Source organism: Sorex araneus, chromosome 10, assembly GCF_027595985.1.
Source record: "Sorex araneus isolate mSorAra2 chromosome 10, mSorAra2.pri, whole genome shotgun sequence".
Classification (NCBI taxonomy): Eukaryota; Metazoa; Chordata; class Mammalia; order Eulipotyphla; family Soricidae; genus Sorex; species Sorex araneus.
In genome coordinates, this window is record NC_073311.1 from 7,661,534 (window position 1) to 7,683,518 (window position 21,985).

The window sequence follows — 21,985 nt, forward strand, 5'->3', positions numbered from 1 at the left end:
AAATGATTTCTGATATACACAATTCTAGTGTTTTTTTTTCTTTTGAATTTTCAGCATGTGATGCAAAGCCTGCCAGAAACCATCTCATCAGCCATTGACAGGCAGATTAGAAATCATCCACGATGGTTTCCATCATTTCTCTACAGGCTGGTCATTCCTCTAAACTGCTTTATGTATGTCCCTCTCAAAGTCGAATGTCCACATGCTTCTTACATTTTGCTCTTCTCTTTCAGTGTGGGGCTCACCTGGGGCACATCTTTGATGACGGACCTCGTCCAACTGGGAAAAGATACTGCATCAATTCGGCTTCCCTGTCTTTCACACCAGCAGCGAGTAGCAGTGCTGATGGAGACAGTGTGGTGGGCAGCCCAGCCCAGGCCGACAAGAAGGAGCTGTAGAGTAACAGAGATGGATAGAAACAAGTGTACTTAATGCATAGCCTGTTAATGAAAGTCAAAATTGTCTAAGATATATTTTTTCAAAACATAAAAGGGCATATTTGTGCTATTGATATTTTTCCTTTTTTTTTTTGCTTAAATAGAGATCCTGGCCATCCATATATTTTGCTATAGACTAGATCCAGAGCAGTTTATAATTTTAGTCAATGAAGGTAGCTTTGGAAAAATTCTGTCGTAATACATTCAAGAAGTATCATTTGGTGTTATTTTTTTTCAAGCCTATAGCTGCCTTTGAGAATCCACCACGTCCCCCTCCCCCACTGCCATGCTTTAGAGACAGCTGGTACTTGGCCTTCAGATATGAAAATCAGAAGCGCTGCAGGATAGAGACAAGAGCGTGCATGTTTAGGACATCCACGTTCAGGACCTGGGAGGACGTGGCAGGGAGGTTCCTGTGCAGGATTCAGCTGAGATGAGGATGGACTAAAGTCTCTGGAGACTTTTCAGCCTTGTGGAAAGTCTGAGCTAAGGTGGTTTATTCTCACTAAAAGGGTGTGAAGGTCTAAAATCTTTCCTTATGTTAAATTATTGCCAGATCTGAGGGCCTCGCCCAGTGCTGTGGCAAGGTAAACATTGCTGCTTGGTTAGCAGAGTTCACAAGAACACCTACTGTTGCCTTTCTGAGTGTCCTTTCACACCTAAGATCAGCAAGAGCTAGAATGGCATTTTGGTGAGTTCCACTGTAGAAAATAAAATTAGGGGGATGGCACACTTCAAGGTGGAAAAAATGGGAGTGTAGAATGGCTGCCATTATGAGGGACGAGGCCTGCTGCATCTGTGGCTGAAGGGAAGCTTGTGACTCGTGGACACTGTGTTTGTGTAGAATCTTAAATGTTAATTCTGAAATGCAGGCTTTTTAAAAGTATTTTTGCAAATCTTTGATAGCATCTTTCTTTGTAATCAAGAGAAACCACTTGTGTGCACACATGCAAGAAGAGACAGAGACAGAGAGAGGAAAGAAAGGACTTGACAATTTTAACAAAATAGAAGAGAGTGAAATGAAAAGTTGTGACAATTAAAATGTTAGTGTATTCCCCTCCGCATCTGGGTCTCTGCAAACACTCTGGTGAGGCTGCTTGTTACAGATGCTCCAACTTTGCCAGGTCCTTTTCTGTCCTCACTGAGGACCCCCAGCATTTCTCAACACCTAAGGATCCCCTGTGGGGGGAGCTTAAAGAACTAGGTTTTTCAGGAAGTTGTGTTTCCATCTGCACCCCACCCTGAAGGTGCACACACCACCCTTTTCATTAGGTCTGGCTCTGGAATGGAGCTTCACTCCTGGTCCATGAACGGGAGTCACAGTATTGAGTCAGACAAGATGAGGGACTTCTCGCTCCACAGTCTCTTATGTCCTCATTGTTTCTTCAGTTTTATCTGAGAGCTGGAGATTGTCCTCAAAAAAAAAAAAGACCTTTTCGAGGACTAGAGAGATAAAGCCTTGCATGTGGTCAGCTTGGATTTGATCCCTGTCACTACATATGGTCCTCTGAGCACCATCAGGAGTGATCCCTGAGTGCAGGGCCAAGAGTAAGCACTTAGCACCATTGGGTGTGGCCCAAGAACCAAGTAAACAGTAAAAAAACGCCTTTAAAAAAAATCCTTGGTCTTTAGTCTTTTTCTTTAAGAAAGCCAGTTTTTCTTCTGCCACATTTTAAAGCAGCAACTTTAAGAAAAACGCAACATCTACTGAAAAAAAAGTGGAGTGTTTGCATGTGGTTTAATTCCAGATTGCTTTAGAATTTAAGTGGTCTCAAATTTCAGTATATTTCTGTCTTATGTTAAAGAAATATATTACCAAAACGTCAGTGAGCAATAATGTCAGCTGTCGAGCACTAGATTTATTTTTGCAGGATATGGAGTGCAGTGAACTGAGTCAATATGGCGAGGTGTATGTGATCTGTGGGAGTTGCATGGGACTCTGTACCTCTCTGCCGTGGGGCTCTCACTGCACCTTCAGAAATGCAGGTTTCTGCTGGTGTGTACAATGTAGGTCAATATAGTGATGCCAAATGGATCTGAAGGAAGCAGCTGTGTATATTGTACTAGAGAACATTTTCATATGTTTAAACTTTTCACTTCTTAGATGCATTTAAATACTTAATGCACATGACATATCAATTTAAAAAGCTTTCCATGTTAATTGAATTGAAATGCCTTGCTTTAAATGCAGAGTATAATGAAAGGGATTATCATTTGTTCTGAAGGTCAGATATTTTTGTCTTGGATAACTTTGTAATAGTTTTTCTCCAATCAAAACTTTTGGAAAATGACATGGAATTTTCATAAGAAAAAACCTTTTTTCTTATGTTAATTGTATTACAGAAATGATGCAATAAAATTTCTTTATAAAAAATATTTCCTTCTCTTTCTTGAAGACTCCTCTGAGTTTCAGCCCAGAGACATGGGTCACCCACTGGAGTTGGCCGAGGATGACTGTGTGTACCCCTTTCCCAGCCTCGTCTGTGTAGGGAACCTTTCATCTGATGCGGCCTTGGCAAGCAGGGCTCTGAGTGTCCGATGGAATCTGGCTTTCCATATCCCAGGTTCCTGAAAAGGCCTCGAGGGATCGGCAAGATTGGAGGAAAGGGAAGCATTTGCAGAGTTATTCAACCTTCACCTCACCTCAGCAAAATTTTCAGCAGCTTGTGTATGTTTTTGTGCTTAAAATAATGGACTTTGGGGAGTTCCATAATAATAATTCTGAGGATAAAAATGCAGGAATGGTACCAGGCTGCTGCCTAGGCTTCTGTGAAAGAATTTGACAGGACAGTTAAACTCTTGTCAAAGGATTGGTCTGGTGGGGAAATAGGCCTTGGGACTTTCAACTCTCTCCTGTGGTAATGCAGGAGCAAAAAAACACTCAGAGCTGCTCAGGGAAGAATTCACACTACAGAAGAGTATTTGTACAGTCCTGTTTATAGTTGACATCCAAAAGTTTAAGGGCTTTTTTAGTAGTGTTGTTGATTTGTTTTAGGAGTTGGAGCTGTGATGGTGATGAGGATTTTTGGTTTTTCAACTAATTCTTTAAGTCATTGTCCTAAGGTCCTGTGATTCACAGGACAGCAGTTCTATGCTTCTCAGAGTGTGGAACCCAGACTGCACTGTCATTTTCACCTAGAAACTTACTGCAAATGCACTAAGGCCCTCTTCCAAATTTACTGCATCAGAAATTCAGGAGTGGGGGTGGAGTGATAGTACAGCGGGTAAGGCATTTATTTGCCTTGCATGCAGCTGACCTGGGTTCGATCCCTGGTATTCCATGTGATCCCCCAAGCACTACTAGAAGTAATCCCTGAGTGCTGAATCAGGAGTAACCCCTGATCATCACTGTGTGTGGCCCCCAAAAACAAACAAACAAACAAAAAAAGAAATTTGGGAGTGGAAATTTAGCAGTTTGTGCTTTTACAAAGCCCTTTAAATGATTCTCATGATTTTACATTTGAGAACTGTAGCCTTGGAACTTTCCATGAGGAAACTTCAAATAATATTAATTTTAAAAAGATTTCTATGTAACGTTTGAAGTTTTTTATTTTATCATCACTATTTTCTGTTCTTTTAAAGATAATGGATTAAACACTTTTCCTAGAGCTTCCTCCTTTCAGCTACTCTTGTTCTTCACTGTACATTGGTATCATCCTGACGTAGCTTGTCCTAAGACACAATGTCCACCTGAACTCCTGTTTGTATTTCTGGGGTGAAGCTGGGGTGTCTGGTGATGCCCACCCATGTCTCTGGAACTGTAAGCTGTCTGTGTAAGTTGCTGCTCTTCAATGTCCAGAAGTAGGGAGTATATTTCTGCATGCATTTCCATAGCAATCTTTCTTGTCTTTTCCATTTCCTTGCACCTCTACCTTTCATCATTATTATCGTGGTGGTAAAAAAGAGTTTAACAATTCATCAAGAAATATGTAAAAGGTGCCAGGAACCTCATCGTGTCTGAATTTTTAACTTTAATCTTAATAATTTTAGATTAAGATTAAATAATTAAGATTAAATAAAATAAAGAGAATCTCTTGCCCACACGCCTGGCTGTCTTCCCCGGGGCCTCTCAAAGGGGATGGGCTCCAGCTTCCCTCCCCGCCCAAAGCAGATAGGCCGCATGAAGGTACCGCCAGAGGAACCCAGGTGTGTGTAATCCCATCAATGGCCAACATCCAGAGACTTAGAAGCAAGCTCCCAGATATCTTATAACCTACTTCTCCCTCTGGGAGAAACTAGCAAGCTACTGAGAGTTTCCTGCCTACATGAGAGCCTTGCAAGCTTCACATGGTGTATTCATATGCCAAAGCCAGTAACAAGCTGGATCTCATTCCCCTGACCCTGAAAGAGCCTCCAATGCGGCATCGTTGGGAAGGCCAAGTAGAGAGAGGCTTCTAGAATCTCAGAGATAGGATGAATGGAGAAGTTACTGAGACCGCTCAAGAAATTCTATGATCAACGGGTTTCGTGATAGTGAATCTTAATAATGAAATGACTTCTAGAAGATGCCAACAGAGCAAATCCAGCTGAATTAGGGTTGCCTTGGATTAGACTTTCTTATATCCATACTGACTTCTTACAATGCAACTCAGACTCCAAAACTCCTGGAAGTCTGTCATGTGAGTGAGGAACTTTCATGGAATCATTAAAAAAGAAGGCATAGTCATCTGAGCTTTGTGAATCAAGTCAGATCCTCAGATCCTTTTGTAAGAAAAAAATAGCATTGTAGTACTGTCGTCCAGTTGTTCATCGATTTGCTCCAGCAGGCACCAGTAACGTCTCCATTGTGAGACTTGTTACTGTTTTTGGCATATCCAATTATGCCACAGGTAGCTTGTCAGGCTCTGATGTGCAGGTGATACTCTCGATAGCTTGCTGGGCTCTCCAAAAGGGATGGAGGAATCGAGCCCGGGTCAGCAGCGTGCAAGGCAAACGCCCTACCCACTGTGCTATCGCTCCAGTCCTAGAGAAATAAAATTTCCCCAATTTTTGGCTTTGTAACGAACCCATATTAACTACCGTTTGACTGTGGATACCAGAAAATTGCAGGGAGGAGAATTGTAAACTTTGACTTAGCCATTCTTATTTCAAAATTTGTAGTTCTCCTGCAGCGTCCTCAGCCAACATATACTTGCCCATATTATCCTTCCGCTAAGGCAGCATCCTGAGAGATTTTCAGGACTAAGCTATAGGCTAAGAAACTAGTAATTCGAATGTATTTCTTTGGCACTTAATATAACAGAATAATATGCAGAAAGCAAAGAGCAGTTGTCTGTATTACCACAGGGAAGAGTTGAAAGTCCCAGGGTCTATAATCTCATCCCAGGTGTTCTTTGGAATGATACCGAGTGTTAAGTAACTTCTGTCAGTCAGAAGCTTGATCTGTTAACTCTCAGACACTTGAGCTCTTATCCCAGGTTAACAGTTGATGGACCAGAACAATCCAAAGACAAGTTTCAAGGCTAGAGCATGACCAAGTTGTTCATAGGCTTTGCAGTCTGTGCTTCTAACTAAACAATGAACTGCCTCTGATGTAGACCCTGACTCTTTGGACAGGGTTCAGTTGAAAGTGCTTTTTGCAGTGGGGCGAATGTGTTAATCTTATTTCTTTTTAGTTGATTGCAGTTTGCCCTATTAAAGTATATTCTGGGTTCAAGAATATAATTCACGTTTCACATGCAGGATTGCCAGTACTGCATGATCCTCCAAGCACTAGCAGAAGTGACCTGAAGCATAGGCCCCGAGCACCTCCGGTGTGGCCCTAAAATTGCTGTCAAAGATGTAGAATCCTGCAGATGGAGATGGACTTCCCGTCCAAAGTCACCATCATTGAGAATCCATTGTTGGAGACGGGAGGAAGGGACAGAAGTCTGCAGGCTCTACTCTACTCTTGCTCCAAGCAGGTCTATAGGGCATAAGATGGGCCCATCCCAGGAACACAAGGAATAGAGAGGTTTGTCTCTGTTTGATTACAATTCATGACAGATTGATAACTGCAAAGGCATTCAGACTTGGTCTTTCACCCCCCTCCTCTTTAACACTACAGCTTGTAGGGCTCAGCAGGCATCTGGTGTTTGTTAGATGACTGTGTTGCATCATCCTTGTGATTGCTGGGGCACATCTCCTAGTATTCGAGCAATTGCAGAGAAGACTATGGGGCACTAAATGGCCTCATCCGGTTTACATCTTCATTACTGTGCTTCTCACAAACCTGCTTACATCTGGAAAAAATCTCTAGGTAAACCTCTTGGGTTCTTTTTAAAGAGTAACTGTAATTATTAGGGCTATGCCCAAATTCAACTTAGAATAGGTATGTGGCTGAACTTAAGCCAAAATTCTGTGCCTGTCTAAAAGAAACTTTTTTTCTTTCTCTTTCTTTCTTTCTTTCTTTCTTTCTTTCTTTCTTTCTTTCTTTCTTTCTTTCTTTCTTTCTTTCTTTCTTTCTTTCTTTCTTTCTTTCTTTCTTTCCTTCTTTCTTTCCTTCTTTCTTTCCTTCTTTCTTTCTTTCTCTTTCTTTCTTTCTTTCTTTCTTTCTTTCTTTCTTTCTTTCTTTCTTTCTTTCTTTCTTTCTTTCTTTCTCTCTTTCTTTCTTTCTTCCTTTCTTTCAAAAAATACAATTTCATAGGAGGGGCCTTTTTCTCTCATTAGCTCAGTGGGGGTGGGTTACTGGGTCTCTATACTCATGAGTTCTACAAATGCATTTAGGGGAAAATGAAGGAGATTTAAAGCAAAAAAAAAAAAGTTGAGTTCTCCATTGACCTCTCTCTAGAATTTTCTCTACCAAATTCCAGAATTGTAATATATGTTGGAGATCATGGCAGCATTTTACAAATGCCAAGTCTTTTCCCTACTACGTACCACCACAAGTTTGAAGTTATCAAAGAAAATCACCAGGGTAGTGTTTATTTCTAATGTTTGCTCGTATTTCCCTTATACATGCTTTTTCCATTCTGCACATTAATTGAGCACTTACCACAGTGCTAAACACTGTGTTCAGCTAAGACACCTCACAATGAGCAGGCCTCAGTGCATGTTAAATAGACAAACAGCAGGTAACAACATGTAACAGTGAAACCTATGAGGTTAATAGAAATGTGATCAAAATCTTAGGGGCATTCAACTTGGAAAGAAAAGAATTGTATTGTGGAAAGACATGTTGCAGAGAGGGTGGCCATCAAAGTTGGCTTCATTTAGAGGTGAAAACTAATCTGAGTTTTGATAAATATGCATTTCACATTTAAGGAAGTAAGACCAGGTAGCCAGAGAAGAAAGAATAAAACAGTAAAGGACTTGGGTAGGCTGGAATTATTTTAAGTGTACTCTTGGTTACTTTAATAGATAACTGTTTTCCAAGATTGTCTCATGATAAAATGTTTTATTGTTTGCCTCCCCTCTGTTTTTAAAAAACTTTTTATCTTCAGTAAAAATTATTTAACATAGGAGCTATAGCACAGCGGTAGGGCGTTCGCCTTTCATGTTAGCCTTTCATGTTCGATTCTTCTGGCCCTCTCGGAGAGCCCGGCAAGTTACTGAGAGTATCATGCCCGCACAGCAGAGCCTGGCAAGCTACCCATGGCATATTGGATATGCCAAAAACAGTAACAATAAGTCTCACAATGAGAGATGTTATTGGTGCCCGCTCGAACAAATCTGTGAGCAATGGGATGACAGTGACAGTGACAGTATGTATAGCACAGCGGGTAGGGCATTTGCCTTGCACGCAGCCGACCCGGATTTGATTCCTCTGTCCCTCTTGGAAAACCCAGCAAGCTACTGAAAGTATTCCTCCCGCAAAGCAGAGCCTGGCAAGCTTCCTGTGGAGTATTCTTCATCATCATCATCATCATCATCATCATCATCATCATCATCCTGTTGATCGACAAATTTCTCTAGTGGCCTCAGTAATGTCTCCATTCATCCTAGCCCTGAGATTTTAGAAGCCTCTTCTTACTCGTCCTTCCCAACAATGCCACATTGGAGGCTCTTTCAGAAGTCTCTGGATATTGGCCATTGGTGGGATTACATGGTGCCGGGGGCAAACCCTGAGTGTGACCACCTACCTACTGAAAATGGGAAACATGGGCAGAAGAGGCCCAGTCCCAATCCGAGCAGACTTGGAGATCTCAGCCCTGGGTCCCACACACCTAGGTTCCTCTGATGGTACCTTCATGCGTGAGGCTCGTCTGAACATGTGGAGAGGGGCCTTGAGCATGGCTGTGGCTAAGGCTCTGGAGGTCTTTGGCCACCGGGAGCTCTGCTTGGGGCAGGGAGGGAAGCTGGAGCCCATCCCCTCTGAGGGGCGCCAGGGAAGACAGCCAGGTGCACGGGCCAGAGACTCTGTGTCGCTGTCTTCCGGGAGCTTGCTTTTAAGTCTCTGGATGTTGGCTGTTGATGGGATTACAGGGCGTATTCAATATGCCAATAACAGTAACAACAAGTCTCACAATGGAGACATTACTGGTGCCCGCTTGAGCAAATCCATGAATAACAGGACATAGGAAGACAGTGTTACAGTGCAGTGCTACAGTATGTATGTACTAAATAAATCTTCATGAAACATTTAATACACACTACTTATTATGTAAACCCACATTCCTACAGAGAGAGGTGACTCTTAGGAAAGATCTCATAGTCGTTTCTGCCTTTTCCATATCAGCACCCAAAGGAGAAATATAACAAGTCTTTAAGAGTTCAGGCTGCTAAGTCTTTTGTATCTGCTTCCATCTTTATTCCTCTTTGCTTGAGGGTGGCCTATCAGGAACCCATTCAGGCTCTGTAGCAGTTGCCAAACTGGCAAGCTGTGTTTCCTTCCCTATCCTTCCAGACACAGTGCAGCCCATGAACTTCTACAAGTTCGACGCGGGTTCGATTCCTCCGTCCCTCTTGGAGAGCCCAGCAAGCTACCAAAAGTATCCCGCCCTCATGACAGAGCCTGGCAAGCTACCCGTGGTGTATTCAATATGCCAAAAGTAGTAACAACAAGTCTCACAATGGAGACGTTACTGGTGCCCACTCGAGCAAATTGATGAACAACAGGATGACAGTGATACAGTGATATATTTATATTTATAGTTAAACATAACCCTCCATACACCCAGAATTTTTTAGAAACTAGACTGTTAAATACATGATCATAATTAATTTTTATAATATAGAAAGATTTCACAAACTAGAAGTAAATTTTGTTTTTTTTCCCTACACTTAAACAAACTTTTTTTCACTAATATATTATTTGTTTGGTTTTAGGGCCAGGTTTGGGAAACCAGATGGGGGTTCCCAGGGACTGAACCTGGATATGCTGCAATGGAAGTATAGCACCCTACCCACTGTACTATCTCTCTGGCCTTCACTAATGTTTAATTAATTTTTTATTGAATCATGTAAGATACAGCTACAAAGCTTTCAGAATTGGGTTTCAGTCACACAATGTTCCAATACCCAACCCTCCACCAGTGTAAATTCCCACCACCAGTATCCCCTGTACCCCTCCTGCCATCCCCACCCCTCACTTTTCTTCTCTCTCTCATTCTCTCTCTCTTTCTTTCTCTCTCCCTCTCTCTAAGCATTATGGTTTGCATTACAGATATTGAGAGATCATCATGTTTGGTCCTTTATTCACTTTCAGCCAGAGAAATCCCTTCCTTCCAACCATCATTGTCATAATGGTTCCTTCTCTATCCCAGCTACCTCTCCCCTAGCCCTAGAGACAGGCTTCCAACCATGGACCACTTGTCCTGGTTCTGGCCCTGCTTCTATGGTCCTTGGGTGTTTTTCTCATACTGTGTGTGTTTAATATACTACATATAAGTGCAATCATTTTCTGTCTGTCCTTTTCCTTCTGACTTATTTCACTCAGCATACTTTCCATGTACATCCATTTATAAGCGAATTCCATGACTTTATATTTTTTCTAACAGTTCTATAATAAATCACTATGTAGATGTATCATAGCTTCTTTGAGCAGTCCTCTTTTCTCAGGCACTCAGGTTATTTCCAGTTTCTGACTATCTGATTAATGCTGCAATGAACATACAAGTGCAGATGTCGTTGCTGCTATCTGTTGTTGCAACCCAGGGGTATATTCCGAGAAGTGGTATTGCTGGGTCATATCGAAACTCAATTTCTAGTTTTTTAGAGAAATGCCCATATTGTTTTTCAAAAAGGCTGGGCCAGTAGGCATTCCCACCAACAATGAATTAGTCTCTTTCTCCCTGCACCTGCATCAGCACTGGAAAAAATTATTTACCTAATACTCATCAGATAAGGAGTTAATATCCAAAATATATAAAGCACTGGTAGAATTTTATAAGAATCCTCCAACCCCATCAAAAACTGGGGAGACGAAATTGACAGAAACTTCCTCAAAGAATATATATATGGCCAAAAGTCACATTTTACTCTACATCACTAATCACCAGGGAGATGCAACTCAAAACAACAATGAGATATCATCTCACACCACAGAGACTGGCATACGTCAAAAAAGAGTAAGAACAACCTCACAAATGTTTTAAAATCAAGAGATCCCGTATCAAAATTCAAAGCTTTAGATTCATTTGGGAAAATCTGGAGGTTGTGAAGGGCTTTGAGATGGTCCTGGGTGGCTGCCGAGTGCTTGAGGGGAAGCTGACATTTCCGGTGTTCCACAGTCGCCTCACTTCTCGCTGGCTCCGCTCCTCCCCACAAGTGTGTGCTTCGACTGTCTCAGATGCTAAAGAAACATTTTTGTATCCTTGTGTGTCTATCCTTACCAAAATGGAAAAATAAAATATAGACTTGTCGAAACGACATGACTTTTTAATAAACCTACCTATCTCCCTGAGGTATGTGGTTTATAACTCCTGAGGTAGGCAATCTTGTTATATTTGTTTTACAAATGAGGAAAGTAACATACAGGAAAGTGAAATAACTTTACCCTGATTTTAGATCTGGAAAGCATCAGAAAAAAGTCAGGGTCATTTGACTCCAAAGCTCATGCTCTTAACGGGAAACTTTGAGGTCCTACAGCCCTAGGCATAAAAAAATTCTTGAGCATGCACATTTAGTATGTACATTTACTTTAAAATTAGGTACATCATTACTTTATTAATATTATATGCAAATTCTAAAGTATATACAAAAATTAAAAGATGACAAAACATATTAAAAATAAAAAACTTAACACCTTTTGACTTTACTAAAATTTTTATATTTAAATGCTGAGTAACCTTTTTAGTGAAAAGAGTATGATTTGAACACATCATTTAAGAAAATCTGTTTCTCAGTTTGTAAGACAGTGTTTGAAAATCGGGATCCTAGTTTAACTTATTTTAATTCTTGTTCAAGTACTTGACTTGATTGAAAATTACCTTTTACAATGTAACACTAGTGGAAAAAATGCGTCATAAGCTCATGGATCCTGGGTCTCATTTTTAATATGTTTTCCACCGTGTTCTATTCACAGAGTACCTCTCTGCCATCTTGCCTCCATCTCCATCTTATGTCTTATCTTCCCACCCATTTTTCTTGATACACTGTGATTTATAATACTTTAATGATAGTGTGTCATACTTAAAGTGTGCCAATACTACACCGTCCATTACAATGTCAACATCCCCAGTAGTGTCATTTTTAAATTCCAGTCACTGGTATGAGAAGGTGTCCATGAATTTAGGTTAATCAATCTTCATATTTGTAAATCAATATTATTTGGGTATTAAGAAAGAATGTACAAGTGTTAAAAATCAATTGAACCAAGTTGAAAATGTAGGCTTGCATATTTTTTTGTCTATACGATGAGTTGTGAAAGTGGAAGTCATTTTTAAGAAAATCATGAGCACTTAAAGAGAGAGCACTTAAACACTTCTGAGAAGAGTCTTTCTTAAATAGGCACCACTGTTGCCATTGCAAAATGAAAAACTCTCATTTTTCTTCTTGACACTGTGAATATGTGACCAAAGAGAGCACCAGGATCAATTTGTACACCAGATACTGGTTGTTCTTACTTTGGCTGCTAATGGAGAAGCATGGAAATTACCATAAAACCACATAAAGCAGTAATCATAATCAATTGGGAAAAATTCTAATTGCTGCACAGCCCTGAAAATTATTTTAATCTAAAACACTAAAACTCTTTACTGTCTTCTGAAAATGTATAAGGAAATTTTAAAAATTAACACTTATTTAATACTCACTTAAAATTTAGTACTCATTTATTTAGTACTCATTTAATGTCATTTAAAACATTATAAGCATTAAGAAATAATTGTTTTATTTCTGTGAAGAAGGGAATCAAAAACAGTTTAAATAACACATCGCAAAAAAACAAAAACAACTAATACTGATCTGAATGTGGGGAAAAGGAGTCCTTAATATGCTGCTGGTGAGACTGCAACCAGACCGACCTTTAGGGAAAACATATGAACATTTCTCAAAAAAACAGGAATTGAACTTCCATATGAACCAGCAATTCCAATACTGAGCATCTACCCCCAAATCTCAAAAATTCAATTTAGAAAAAACATCTGCACTCTTATGTTCATTACAGCACAATTCACAATAGCTCAAATCTGGAAGAAACTCAAGTGTCCATGATCAGACGACTAGACAAAGAAACTATGGTACATGTACACAGTGGTACATATACACATATACTCAGATGTAAGAACAAAATGAAATCAAAGAATTTTTTGCCACATCGATGGAGCTGGAAAATATCTTGCTGAGTGAAGTCAGTAGGAGAGGGACATACACAGAGGATTTCTCTTTCATGCAGGAGAAGAAGAAACAGAATAGGGGAATAATAAAGGACCAAAATGACAGGAACTGAGAAGTTGTCTTCAATACAAAGCTTATCACAAAGGTAGAGGGTATGGGAGAGGGACCCTGGGACACTGGTAGAAGATAGTGGACACACGGGTGGAGGATGTGGTGCTTGAATACTGGCATTGTTCATGGATGAGATCCTATTGATAACAATTTTAAACTGTGGTGCCCAAAAATAAAAAATTAAGAAAAAATAATAGTCTACATAGTGCTTTACCCTTTTCTTGTTAAAAGTACAGAGAAAGCACCTTTTCTTTGTAGTGGTGAATTATCATTTGTCTTCATGTGTTGGGAATGGCTTCCTGCATTCCATGTTTGCTCTTTCAATTGTAGAGAAAAAGTTCTTTGAATTCCTTGTCAAATCTTTTGCTGAACTCATTTTCTCTAGGACAATTTCATTCTTTTCACCCAGCCATTTTCCTCATTTACATCAGTAAGTGCCTCTATTAGATTCTTCTGAGGCATATTCTAAGTGTCTGGAACGCTGGGGACCTGCATGTGCATGATCAGCTGCTTCTTCCTCACTCCATTTTCATTTGATTTATGTCAAATTAGCATTAGCACTGTTGACTGCTTTGCTGCCTTTTCTTGTTTGTTTTTTTTATTTTATGCAACTGCTCACAGTTTCTGTGTGTGGTACTTGAAACTGAAGTGTGCTGTTATCACCATGAACATTTAGTTAAATATATAGTTCTTATTAAACTGAATTTTCATCCAAATCTCCTGCCCCCGCACCAGGCCATCTTCACTGGGGCCCTTAGGAAGGGGGTGGATTGAGTTTTCCTCCCTGCCCCAAGCAGAATCCTGGCAGCCAGAAACCTCCAGAACCCAGCTGCAGCCATGCTCAAGGCCCCTCTCCACATGCTCAGGCGTGCCTCACCCATGAAGGAACTGGCAGAGGAACCCAGGTGTGTGGTACCCAGGGCTGAGATCTCCAAGCCTGCTCGGATCGGGACTGGGCCCCCTCCATCCAGATCCCCATTTTTCCAGTATCTTGGCAGTCACACCCACAAACTGCCCCCAGCACCATGTAATTTCATCAACGGCAAAGATCCAGAGACTATAAAACAATGTTCCTGGAAGAGAGCGCTGCAGAATCTCACATGGCAGAACCTGGCAAGCTACCCATGACGTATTTGATATGCCAAAAATAGTAACAATAACGGGCCTTATTCCCCTGACCCTGAACTCGACAGGGATGAATGGAGACATTACTAGTGCCTGCTCGAGCAAATCAATAAACAATGGGATGACAGTGATACAGTGATACAATAATTAAACTGAACCAAGATGGTTGAATTCTGTGCATATTAGAGCCATGCAAATCAGTGACTATCTGGACTGGCATAGCTTATTTCTTCTCCTTTTAAATGAAAATAATTATAATTTGTTTTGAAGTTCATCTACAGCCCAATACTCTCTCCTATATAATTGTGTTCCATTGGATTCTTTATAGGAACAGATCGGGCTTCGTCATAAAAGAATAATAATAATTAAATGCATGGAATAATTTATATTTTAATAGATATAACATTCTTCACCACAACACCTGATTGTTAGTTTATATGCTGTCCCTCTGCACAGATGAACTAGACTCATAACACAGTAATGGGTCTCTTAGTTATTACAAAACTATCTTCAAACATATCTGAGGATGTGAAACAGAGGTCAGAAAATTGTTCCATAGGCCAAATGTGATCTACAATTTCTTTCTCTCTCTCTCTCTAATTAAAGTTTCTCTATAAAACAGCCATATACATCCATTTATGGATGTTCCTGCCTCATTTGTTGCAGTAATAACAGAGTGGAATAGTTGCAACTGAAACATAAGGGTTACTAAAGTTAAAATATTTACTATCTACCTCTCTGCAGAAAAAACATACTGACAACTGATTTAAAATGAGAAATATTTATAACTTCTAGAACTCTAAAATCTTCTGAGATGATCTGCTGATCTGGGTCAGACTTGGCAGCTGTTGGCCTTGATCATGTGTCCACGGGCAGATGGAGAGCTGGCCAGCGCCGGGCTGCTCCAGTACAAACAATGCTGGTGACCACTGGGCTCTCTTCTGCCTGTGTCACACTTCCTACTAACTGGTCAGCCTAGGCCTTCCTCATGGTCTCAGAGGGCTGAAGAGAAGGATATAAATTATTAAGTACACTTTTTAATTTATTGGGTTTTTAAGAAACACTGGCTCATAAGAATATAAATGTCCACATTTTAGGAGTATACCACACTCACCTGCTCAGTCCCAATATCCCTCAACACAGTCCAGAGAAACTTTCAGACATTCCTTTCTCCCCTGGTAACTTCATTCCCGAGTCTTAGTCAAAGGATTTATTTTCACTAGAAATTGTTTCTTGCCTGCAAGTGCTGTTTTTGTACCCTTGCATGGGTTACTGTTCCTTGGAAAAGTTCTATGACCGAGAAAAAATGTGTACAGACTTTACCAAAAGATATGGATCCAAGAAGACATGAAAGGTGAGAGCTGTTTAACGCTATCAGTCAAGTTCAAAGAGAAGACTCAGTAAACCCTGCCCATTCTCTTTGCCGATCGATGTTTAGGGAAGGTTTCTTCTTAATACCTCTAAACCTTAAGTACTTCAGTGTAACTTAGCTGTGGTATGTTCCAAAAACATGTTTTTAATTAATGAAATATCTGCACAAAGAAACAGTACTAAAAGTCATAATTATCCCCAAAGGCCCTGTCCCCTGCTTTAATTCTTTTCAATTCCCCAAGCACAGTCACTTTTAATGCTGTATTAAAAAAATCACATTTTATTTATTAAAATATTACTTGTTATCCATGGGCAGAGCCTGGCAAGCTCCCCATGGCATATTCGATATGCCAAAAACAGTAACGATAGGTCTTATTCCCCTGACCCTGAAAGAGCCTCCAATCGTTGGGAAATACGAGTAGGGAGAGGCTGCTAAAATCTCAGGGCTGGGAGGAATAGATACGTTACTGGTGCCTGCTCGAGTACATCGACAAACAACAGAATGACAGTGATACAGTGATACTTGTTATCTGAGCTGGAGGGATAGCACAGCAGGTAGGGCGTTTGCCTTGCACATGACCAACATGGATTCGATTCCTCCGTCCCTCTCGGAGAGCCCGGCAAGCTACTGAGAGTATCACACCGCCACAGCAGAGCCTGGCAAGCCACCCATGGTATATTGGATGTGCCAAAAACAGTAACAACAAGTATCACAATGGAGACTTACTGGTGCCCGCTCAAGCAAATCGATGAGCAATGGAATGACAGTGATACAGTGATGCTTGTTATCTATTAATTAATTAAAAACACTAACTATTGACCTATTATTTAGATTTTCTTGCATGCCAATCCTTATCCATCCAGCATAATTATATTATATAATTTTGATGTTATCCACCATTAGGATAATGATAAAAATATTGAGCCAAGTACTAAGCTAATATTGTGTTTCTTTTACTGTGCAACTTTTGGTTTCAAAAGCAGTTTTCACATTCTCAAATATCAGATAGACTGTTCATTTAATTCTACCCCTAGAAATAATTCTGTTATTCTCTTATAGTTTTAAATATTTTGGCAGAGGCTAGAATCCCAAGATAAAAAAAAATCACTTCCTATTCAAATTTGGAGGCATTGTTGCATTGATTTTGAATTTTCAGAGCTGCCATTGAACTACTCAGTGGAGATTCTGAATCTTTTTACAGGCGCTGTTTCTTTTGCCACTGGAGTTTGAATCAGATGTTATGCACCAGTGAGAATCTTTCTTTCCCTATTGTTTTTACTGGGATTTGGTAGATCTTTCCAATCAAAAAATGTGTGTCCTAACCACTCTGAGAAATTTTCTCTATTTTCCCCCTGGTACTTTCATTTATTCTGAAATTTTAGTTAGATATTGTACTTCCTAAGCTTTCTAAATCTATATGCTTCTAATTTTTCTCATATTACTTTACAAGGATTTTATTAAATATTTTCCCACCTCCTTCATAGATGTGCATTTTATTTCTGAGAACTCTTATTCTCTGGTTTCTTTGTACAGCCTCACTTTCCTGTTAGGAAAGTAATATCTTCTTATTTGTTTAAGAAAGTCCATGATAACTTAAAAATATTTTTTACGGGGCTGGAGCAATAGCACGGCGGGTAGGGTGTTTGCCTTGCACGAGGCTGACCCGGGTTCAATTCCCAGCATCCCATATGGTCCCCCGAGCACTGCCAGGGGTGATTCCTAAGTGCAGATCCAGGAGTAACCCCTGTGCATCGCCGGGTGTGACCCAAAAACAAAAATTAAAAAAAATATTTTTTACCAAGCAATGTTGGGAAAACTGGACAGCTACATGCAAAAAAAAAAAAAAAGTGAACTCAGATGTCTCTGAAGTGCCAGACACAAAAGTAAGATCAAAATGGATTAAAGACCTCAAAAGTAGGCAAAACCCTCCATGACATTGAAGCTAAACGCATCTTTTAAGATGAAAACACCACAGACCAAGCAAGTGGAGCAAAGATAAACAAATGGGACTACAGTAAACTTAGAAGCTTCTGCACCTCAAAAGAAATGGTGATAAAGATACAGAGACAGCCCATGGAGTGGGAAAATTTATTTACCTAATACCTATCAGATAAGGGTATTATCCAAAATATATCCAAGATATATGAAGCACTGGTAGAACTTTTCAAGAAATAAACATCCACACCCCCTCAAGAAAAAGAAACAGGGAGAAGAAATGAACATAAACTTCCTCAAAGAAGAAATACAAATGGAAAAAGGCTCATAAAAAATGCTCTCATTGCTAATCATTAGGGAGATGCAAATCAAAACAACAAGGAGGTATCATCTCACACCACAGAGATTGGCACACATCCAAAAGAACAACCAGTGTTGGAGTGGATGTAGGGAGAAAGGGACACTCATTCATTGCTAGTGGGAATGCAGACTGATCCAGCCTTTTTGGAAAACAATATGGACATTCCTCAAAAAACTGGAAATTGTGGGGTATGGTGCCACCAGCACCATACCTGTACCTGTGGGGCGAGTGCTTGATGATGCCTTCAGACTTCCAGATACCCCCAAATTGCTGCTGTGCCTTTGACCAGACCCCAACAAATTGGGGCCAAGTTTACCAAGAATTAAATGGCCAAAAGTTAGGTATGTGGGAGACACACCCACAAACCACTTCCGACTTAGCTATATAAGTTTATTTATTGGCCTTATTCCAGAGACCCATAAATTTTGAAAGAGATCAAAAGATGCAGTTAGGGCCTGTAGCACAGAGGTAGGTGGGAACCCATGACTGAGAGCCCCCGGCTCACTTAGATCAGGACTCGGTCTCTGCCCCCCAGATCCCCAGTTTTCCAGTAGCTTGGCAGTCACACCCACAAACTGCCCCTGGTGTCATGTAATCTCATCATTGACCAAGACCCAGAGACAATAAAGCTCCCAGAGGAGAGCGCTGCAGAATGCCCTGACCCCACACCAGGACATCTTCATTGGGACACCTCGGAGGGGGGTGGGTTGGGTTTCCCTCCCTGCCCCAAGCAGAACCCCGGCAGCCGAAAACCTCCAGAACCCAAACACTACCATGTCCAAGGCCACTCTCCGCATGCTCTGAAGAGCCTCACCTAAAACGGGATGAATCTCACCAGAGAGTGGACTGGCAGGAAAACCCAGATATGCAGAAACCTGTGACTGAGATCTCCAAGCCCACTTGGATCAGGACTGGGCCTCCTTCCCCCAGGTTCCCAGTTGTCCAGAAGCTTGCAGTCACATCCACAAACTGCCCCTGGTGCCATGTAATCTCACAATGGCCAAGACCAGAGACTATAAACAAAATCTCCCAGAAGAGAATGACACAGAATTTCCTGGACATTATATGCTATCCATAACAAGCAATACAAAAAAATCATCTAGCATCTCCTTTTTGACAGGTTTGAGTGGTGGTGAAATATCGAATGTAACCAAAGTAGAGAGAAAGTATGGAGGAAATTGTCTGCCACACAGGCAGGGGAAGGGTTGGAACAGGGCAGGGGGAATACTGGGGATTTTTGTGGTGGAAGGTGTGCACTGGTGAAGGGTTGGGTATTTGATGATTATATGACCAAAGCTCAAGCATGAAAGCTTTGTAGCTTTATCTCACGGTGAATGAAAAAAAGGGGGGGAAAAATAATAATAAAATAAAGTTGGGCCGGAGCGATAGCACAGCGGGTAGGGTGTTTGCCTTGCACGCGGCCGACCCGGGTTCGATCCCCGGCATCCCATATGGTCCCCCAAGCACCGCCAGGAGTAATTCCTAAGTGCAAAGCCAGGAGTAACCTCTGAGCATCACTGGGTGTGACCCAAAAAGCAAAAATAAAATAAAATAAAATAAAATAAAGCTAATAGAATGGAATAAAAAAATAATGAGTTCATGCTCAATTCAATCAGCTTAATCAATGGCTGAATAAATAGCAGTACTTCTACATTATTAAAAAGAAACCCTAGAAATTGGGCTCCCATTTGATCCATCAATTTTACTACTGAGAATATACCCTGGAGAACCAAAAACACACAACAGAAACACCATTTGTACATCTGTGTTCATCGCAGTACTATTCACAATAACCAGAAACTGGAAACAACATGAGTGCCCAAGAACATATCAAGAAATCCCCGTTAATTATCGATTTCTTGAGCGGGCTCAGTAAGCTCTCCATTCGTCCTTTCCCTGAGCTCTTAGAAGTCTCTCTCTGCTTGGCCCTCTCAACGTGTCGCACTGGAGGCTCTTTCAGGGTCAGGGGAATGAGATCCAGCTTGTTACTGGATTTAGCATATAAATACACCATGGGAAGCTTGCAAGACTGTCCCATGTGAGCAGGAAACTCTCAGAAGCTTGCCAGTTTATCCCAGAGGGAGAAGTAGGCTACAAGATATCACGCGGCCACTTTGTGGCCGCAGACTTCTGGGAGCTTGCTTTTAAGTCTCTGGGTGCTGACCGTTGATGGAATTACACACACCTGGGTTCCTCTGCCAGTACTTTCATGCGTGACGCCTGTCTGAACGTGTGGAGAGGGGCCTCAAACATGGCTGTAGCTAGGTTCCGGTGGTCTTTGGCCACCAGAAGCTCTGCTCAGGGTGGGGAGGGAAACTGGAGCCCATCCTCTCTGAAGGGCCCCGGGAAAGACAGCCAGGCATGCGGGCAAGAGACTCTCTTCTGGGAGCTTGCTTTTAAGTCTCTGGGTTTTAAGTCAAGAACATATGAATGGATAAAAATATTATGGTACAACTACACAATGGAATACTACACAACTGTTAGGAAAAATGAAGTCATGTAATTTGTTTATAAATGGTTGGACATGGAGAGTATTGTGCTGAGTGAAATGAGTCAGTAGGAAAGGGACAGATAAAAAAATAATTGCACTTGTATACAGGATATTTTTTAAAAATGTAATATGAGACTAATATCCATGGACTGTACAAACACAGATCAGAAGTATTGGTTCATGGTTAGAAGTATGCCTCAGGTGTTGGGGGAGAAGGCGTTTGTGATAGAAAAAAGAACCACTATGGCAATGGTAGTTGGAAATGATCACTGTGGATAAGAACTGCATACTGAAAGTAGGTAAAGGAACAAACACGATAAACTCTTGGTTATTTATTGCAAACCATAATGGGGAGAAGGAAGAGGACAGGCAGAGGAGGGGGTGGAGGAAGAGAAGGAGGAAGAGGAGGAGGAGGAGGAGGAGGAGCAGGAGTAGGAGAAGGAGAAGAAGAAGAAGAAGAAGAAGAAGAAGAAGAAGAAGAAGAAGAAGAAGAAGAAGAAGAAGAAGAAGAAGAAGAAGAAGGAGGAGGAGGAGGAGGAGGAGGAGGAGGAGGAGGAGGAGGAGGAGGAGGAGAAGAAGAAGAAGAAGAAGAAGAAGAAGAAGAAGAAGAAGAAGAAGAAGAAGAAGAAGAAGAAGAAGAAGAAGAAGAAGAAGAAGAAGGAGGAGGAGGAGGAGGAGGAGGAGGAGGAGGAGGAGGAGGAAGAGGAGGAGGAGGAGGAGGAGGAGACTGGGGGTGGGTGTCGGGAAGGAAACTGGGGTTATTGGTGTTGGGAAATGTACACTGGTGGAGGGACAGGTGTTGGAACATTGTATGATTGTAAACCAATCATGAACAGCTTTCTCATGTTGACATAATAAAAAAATAAATGAAAAAGTATGTCTTACTTCTAAACTCCACTTGTCTTTAAGATTTTCTACCTTCTATGGGTGATTTCCCCACTCCCACCCAACCAAACGCCAGGCTATCTAGGTCCAGGAAGAACAAGTTACTGCCCATCATGTCTGAGAGGAGTTCATTCATTGTTGGACTGTTCGGTTTTAATGTGAAGAATTGAGTAGTTCCCCCCTGCTCCCCCCACCATGGTACTCTAGATATCTGCTTTTATTTGGACAGAAGAATAAACTGATACAACCCATTTGGAGCAAAACTAGGATATTATTTCCTCTAGGTAATGCAGGTTTTCTGGATAACTGATTGCATATCTTGTCTCTGAACCTATAGTCCATCTGGTGTACTTGCTCTAAATTGTAACTGCTTGAGCTCACATTGATGGTGCTAGGATTGGGAAGAAGGATTTGATATTTGAACTTTCCCAATATAGACATTACATATTATAACTTTAATTTTTTTCCTTTTTTGATTGGTTTTGTTTATTTTTTAATTGAATCACTGTGAGCTATAGTTACAAAGCTTTCATGTTTTGGTTTCAGTCATAGAATGATTGAGCACCCATTCC

At 40.9% G+C, this 21,985-nt stretch overlaps 1 protein-coding gene across 2 annotated transcripts in view; it reads left to right on the top strand.

Annotated features, from left to right (window-relative positions):
• The window catches only part of MSRB3 (methionine sulfoxide reductase B3), a 268,746-nt gene that overhangs the window by 222,760 nt on the left and 24,001 nt on the right, over nt 1–21,985 (top strand). The window contains exon 7 of one of the 2 annotated variants that reach the window (XM_055118622.1): nt 234–2,804. The exons of the other annotated variant lie outside the window; for it this stretch is intronic. Coding sequence (XP_054974597.1) covers nt 234–398 — 165 coding nt within the window. The 3' untranslated portion in view covers nt 399–2,804. Of the gene's footprint in view, nt 1–233; nt 2,805–21,985 lie in introns of those variants that run through there. 2 annotated transcript variants of the gene reach the window in all.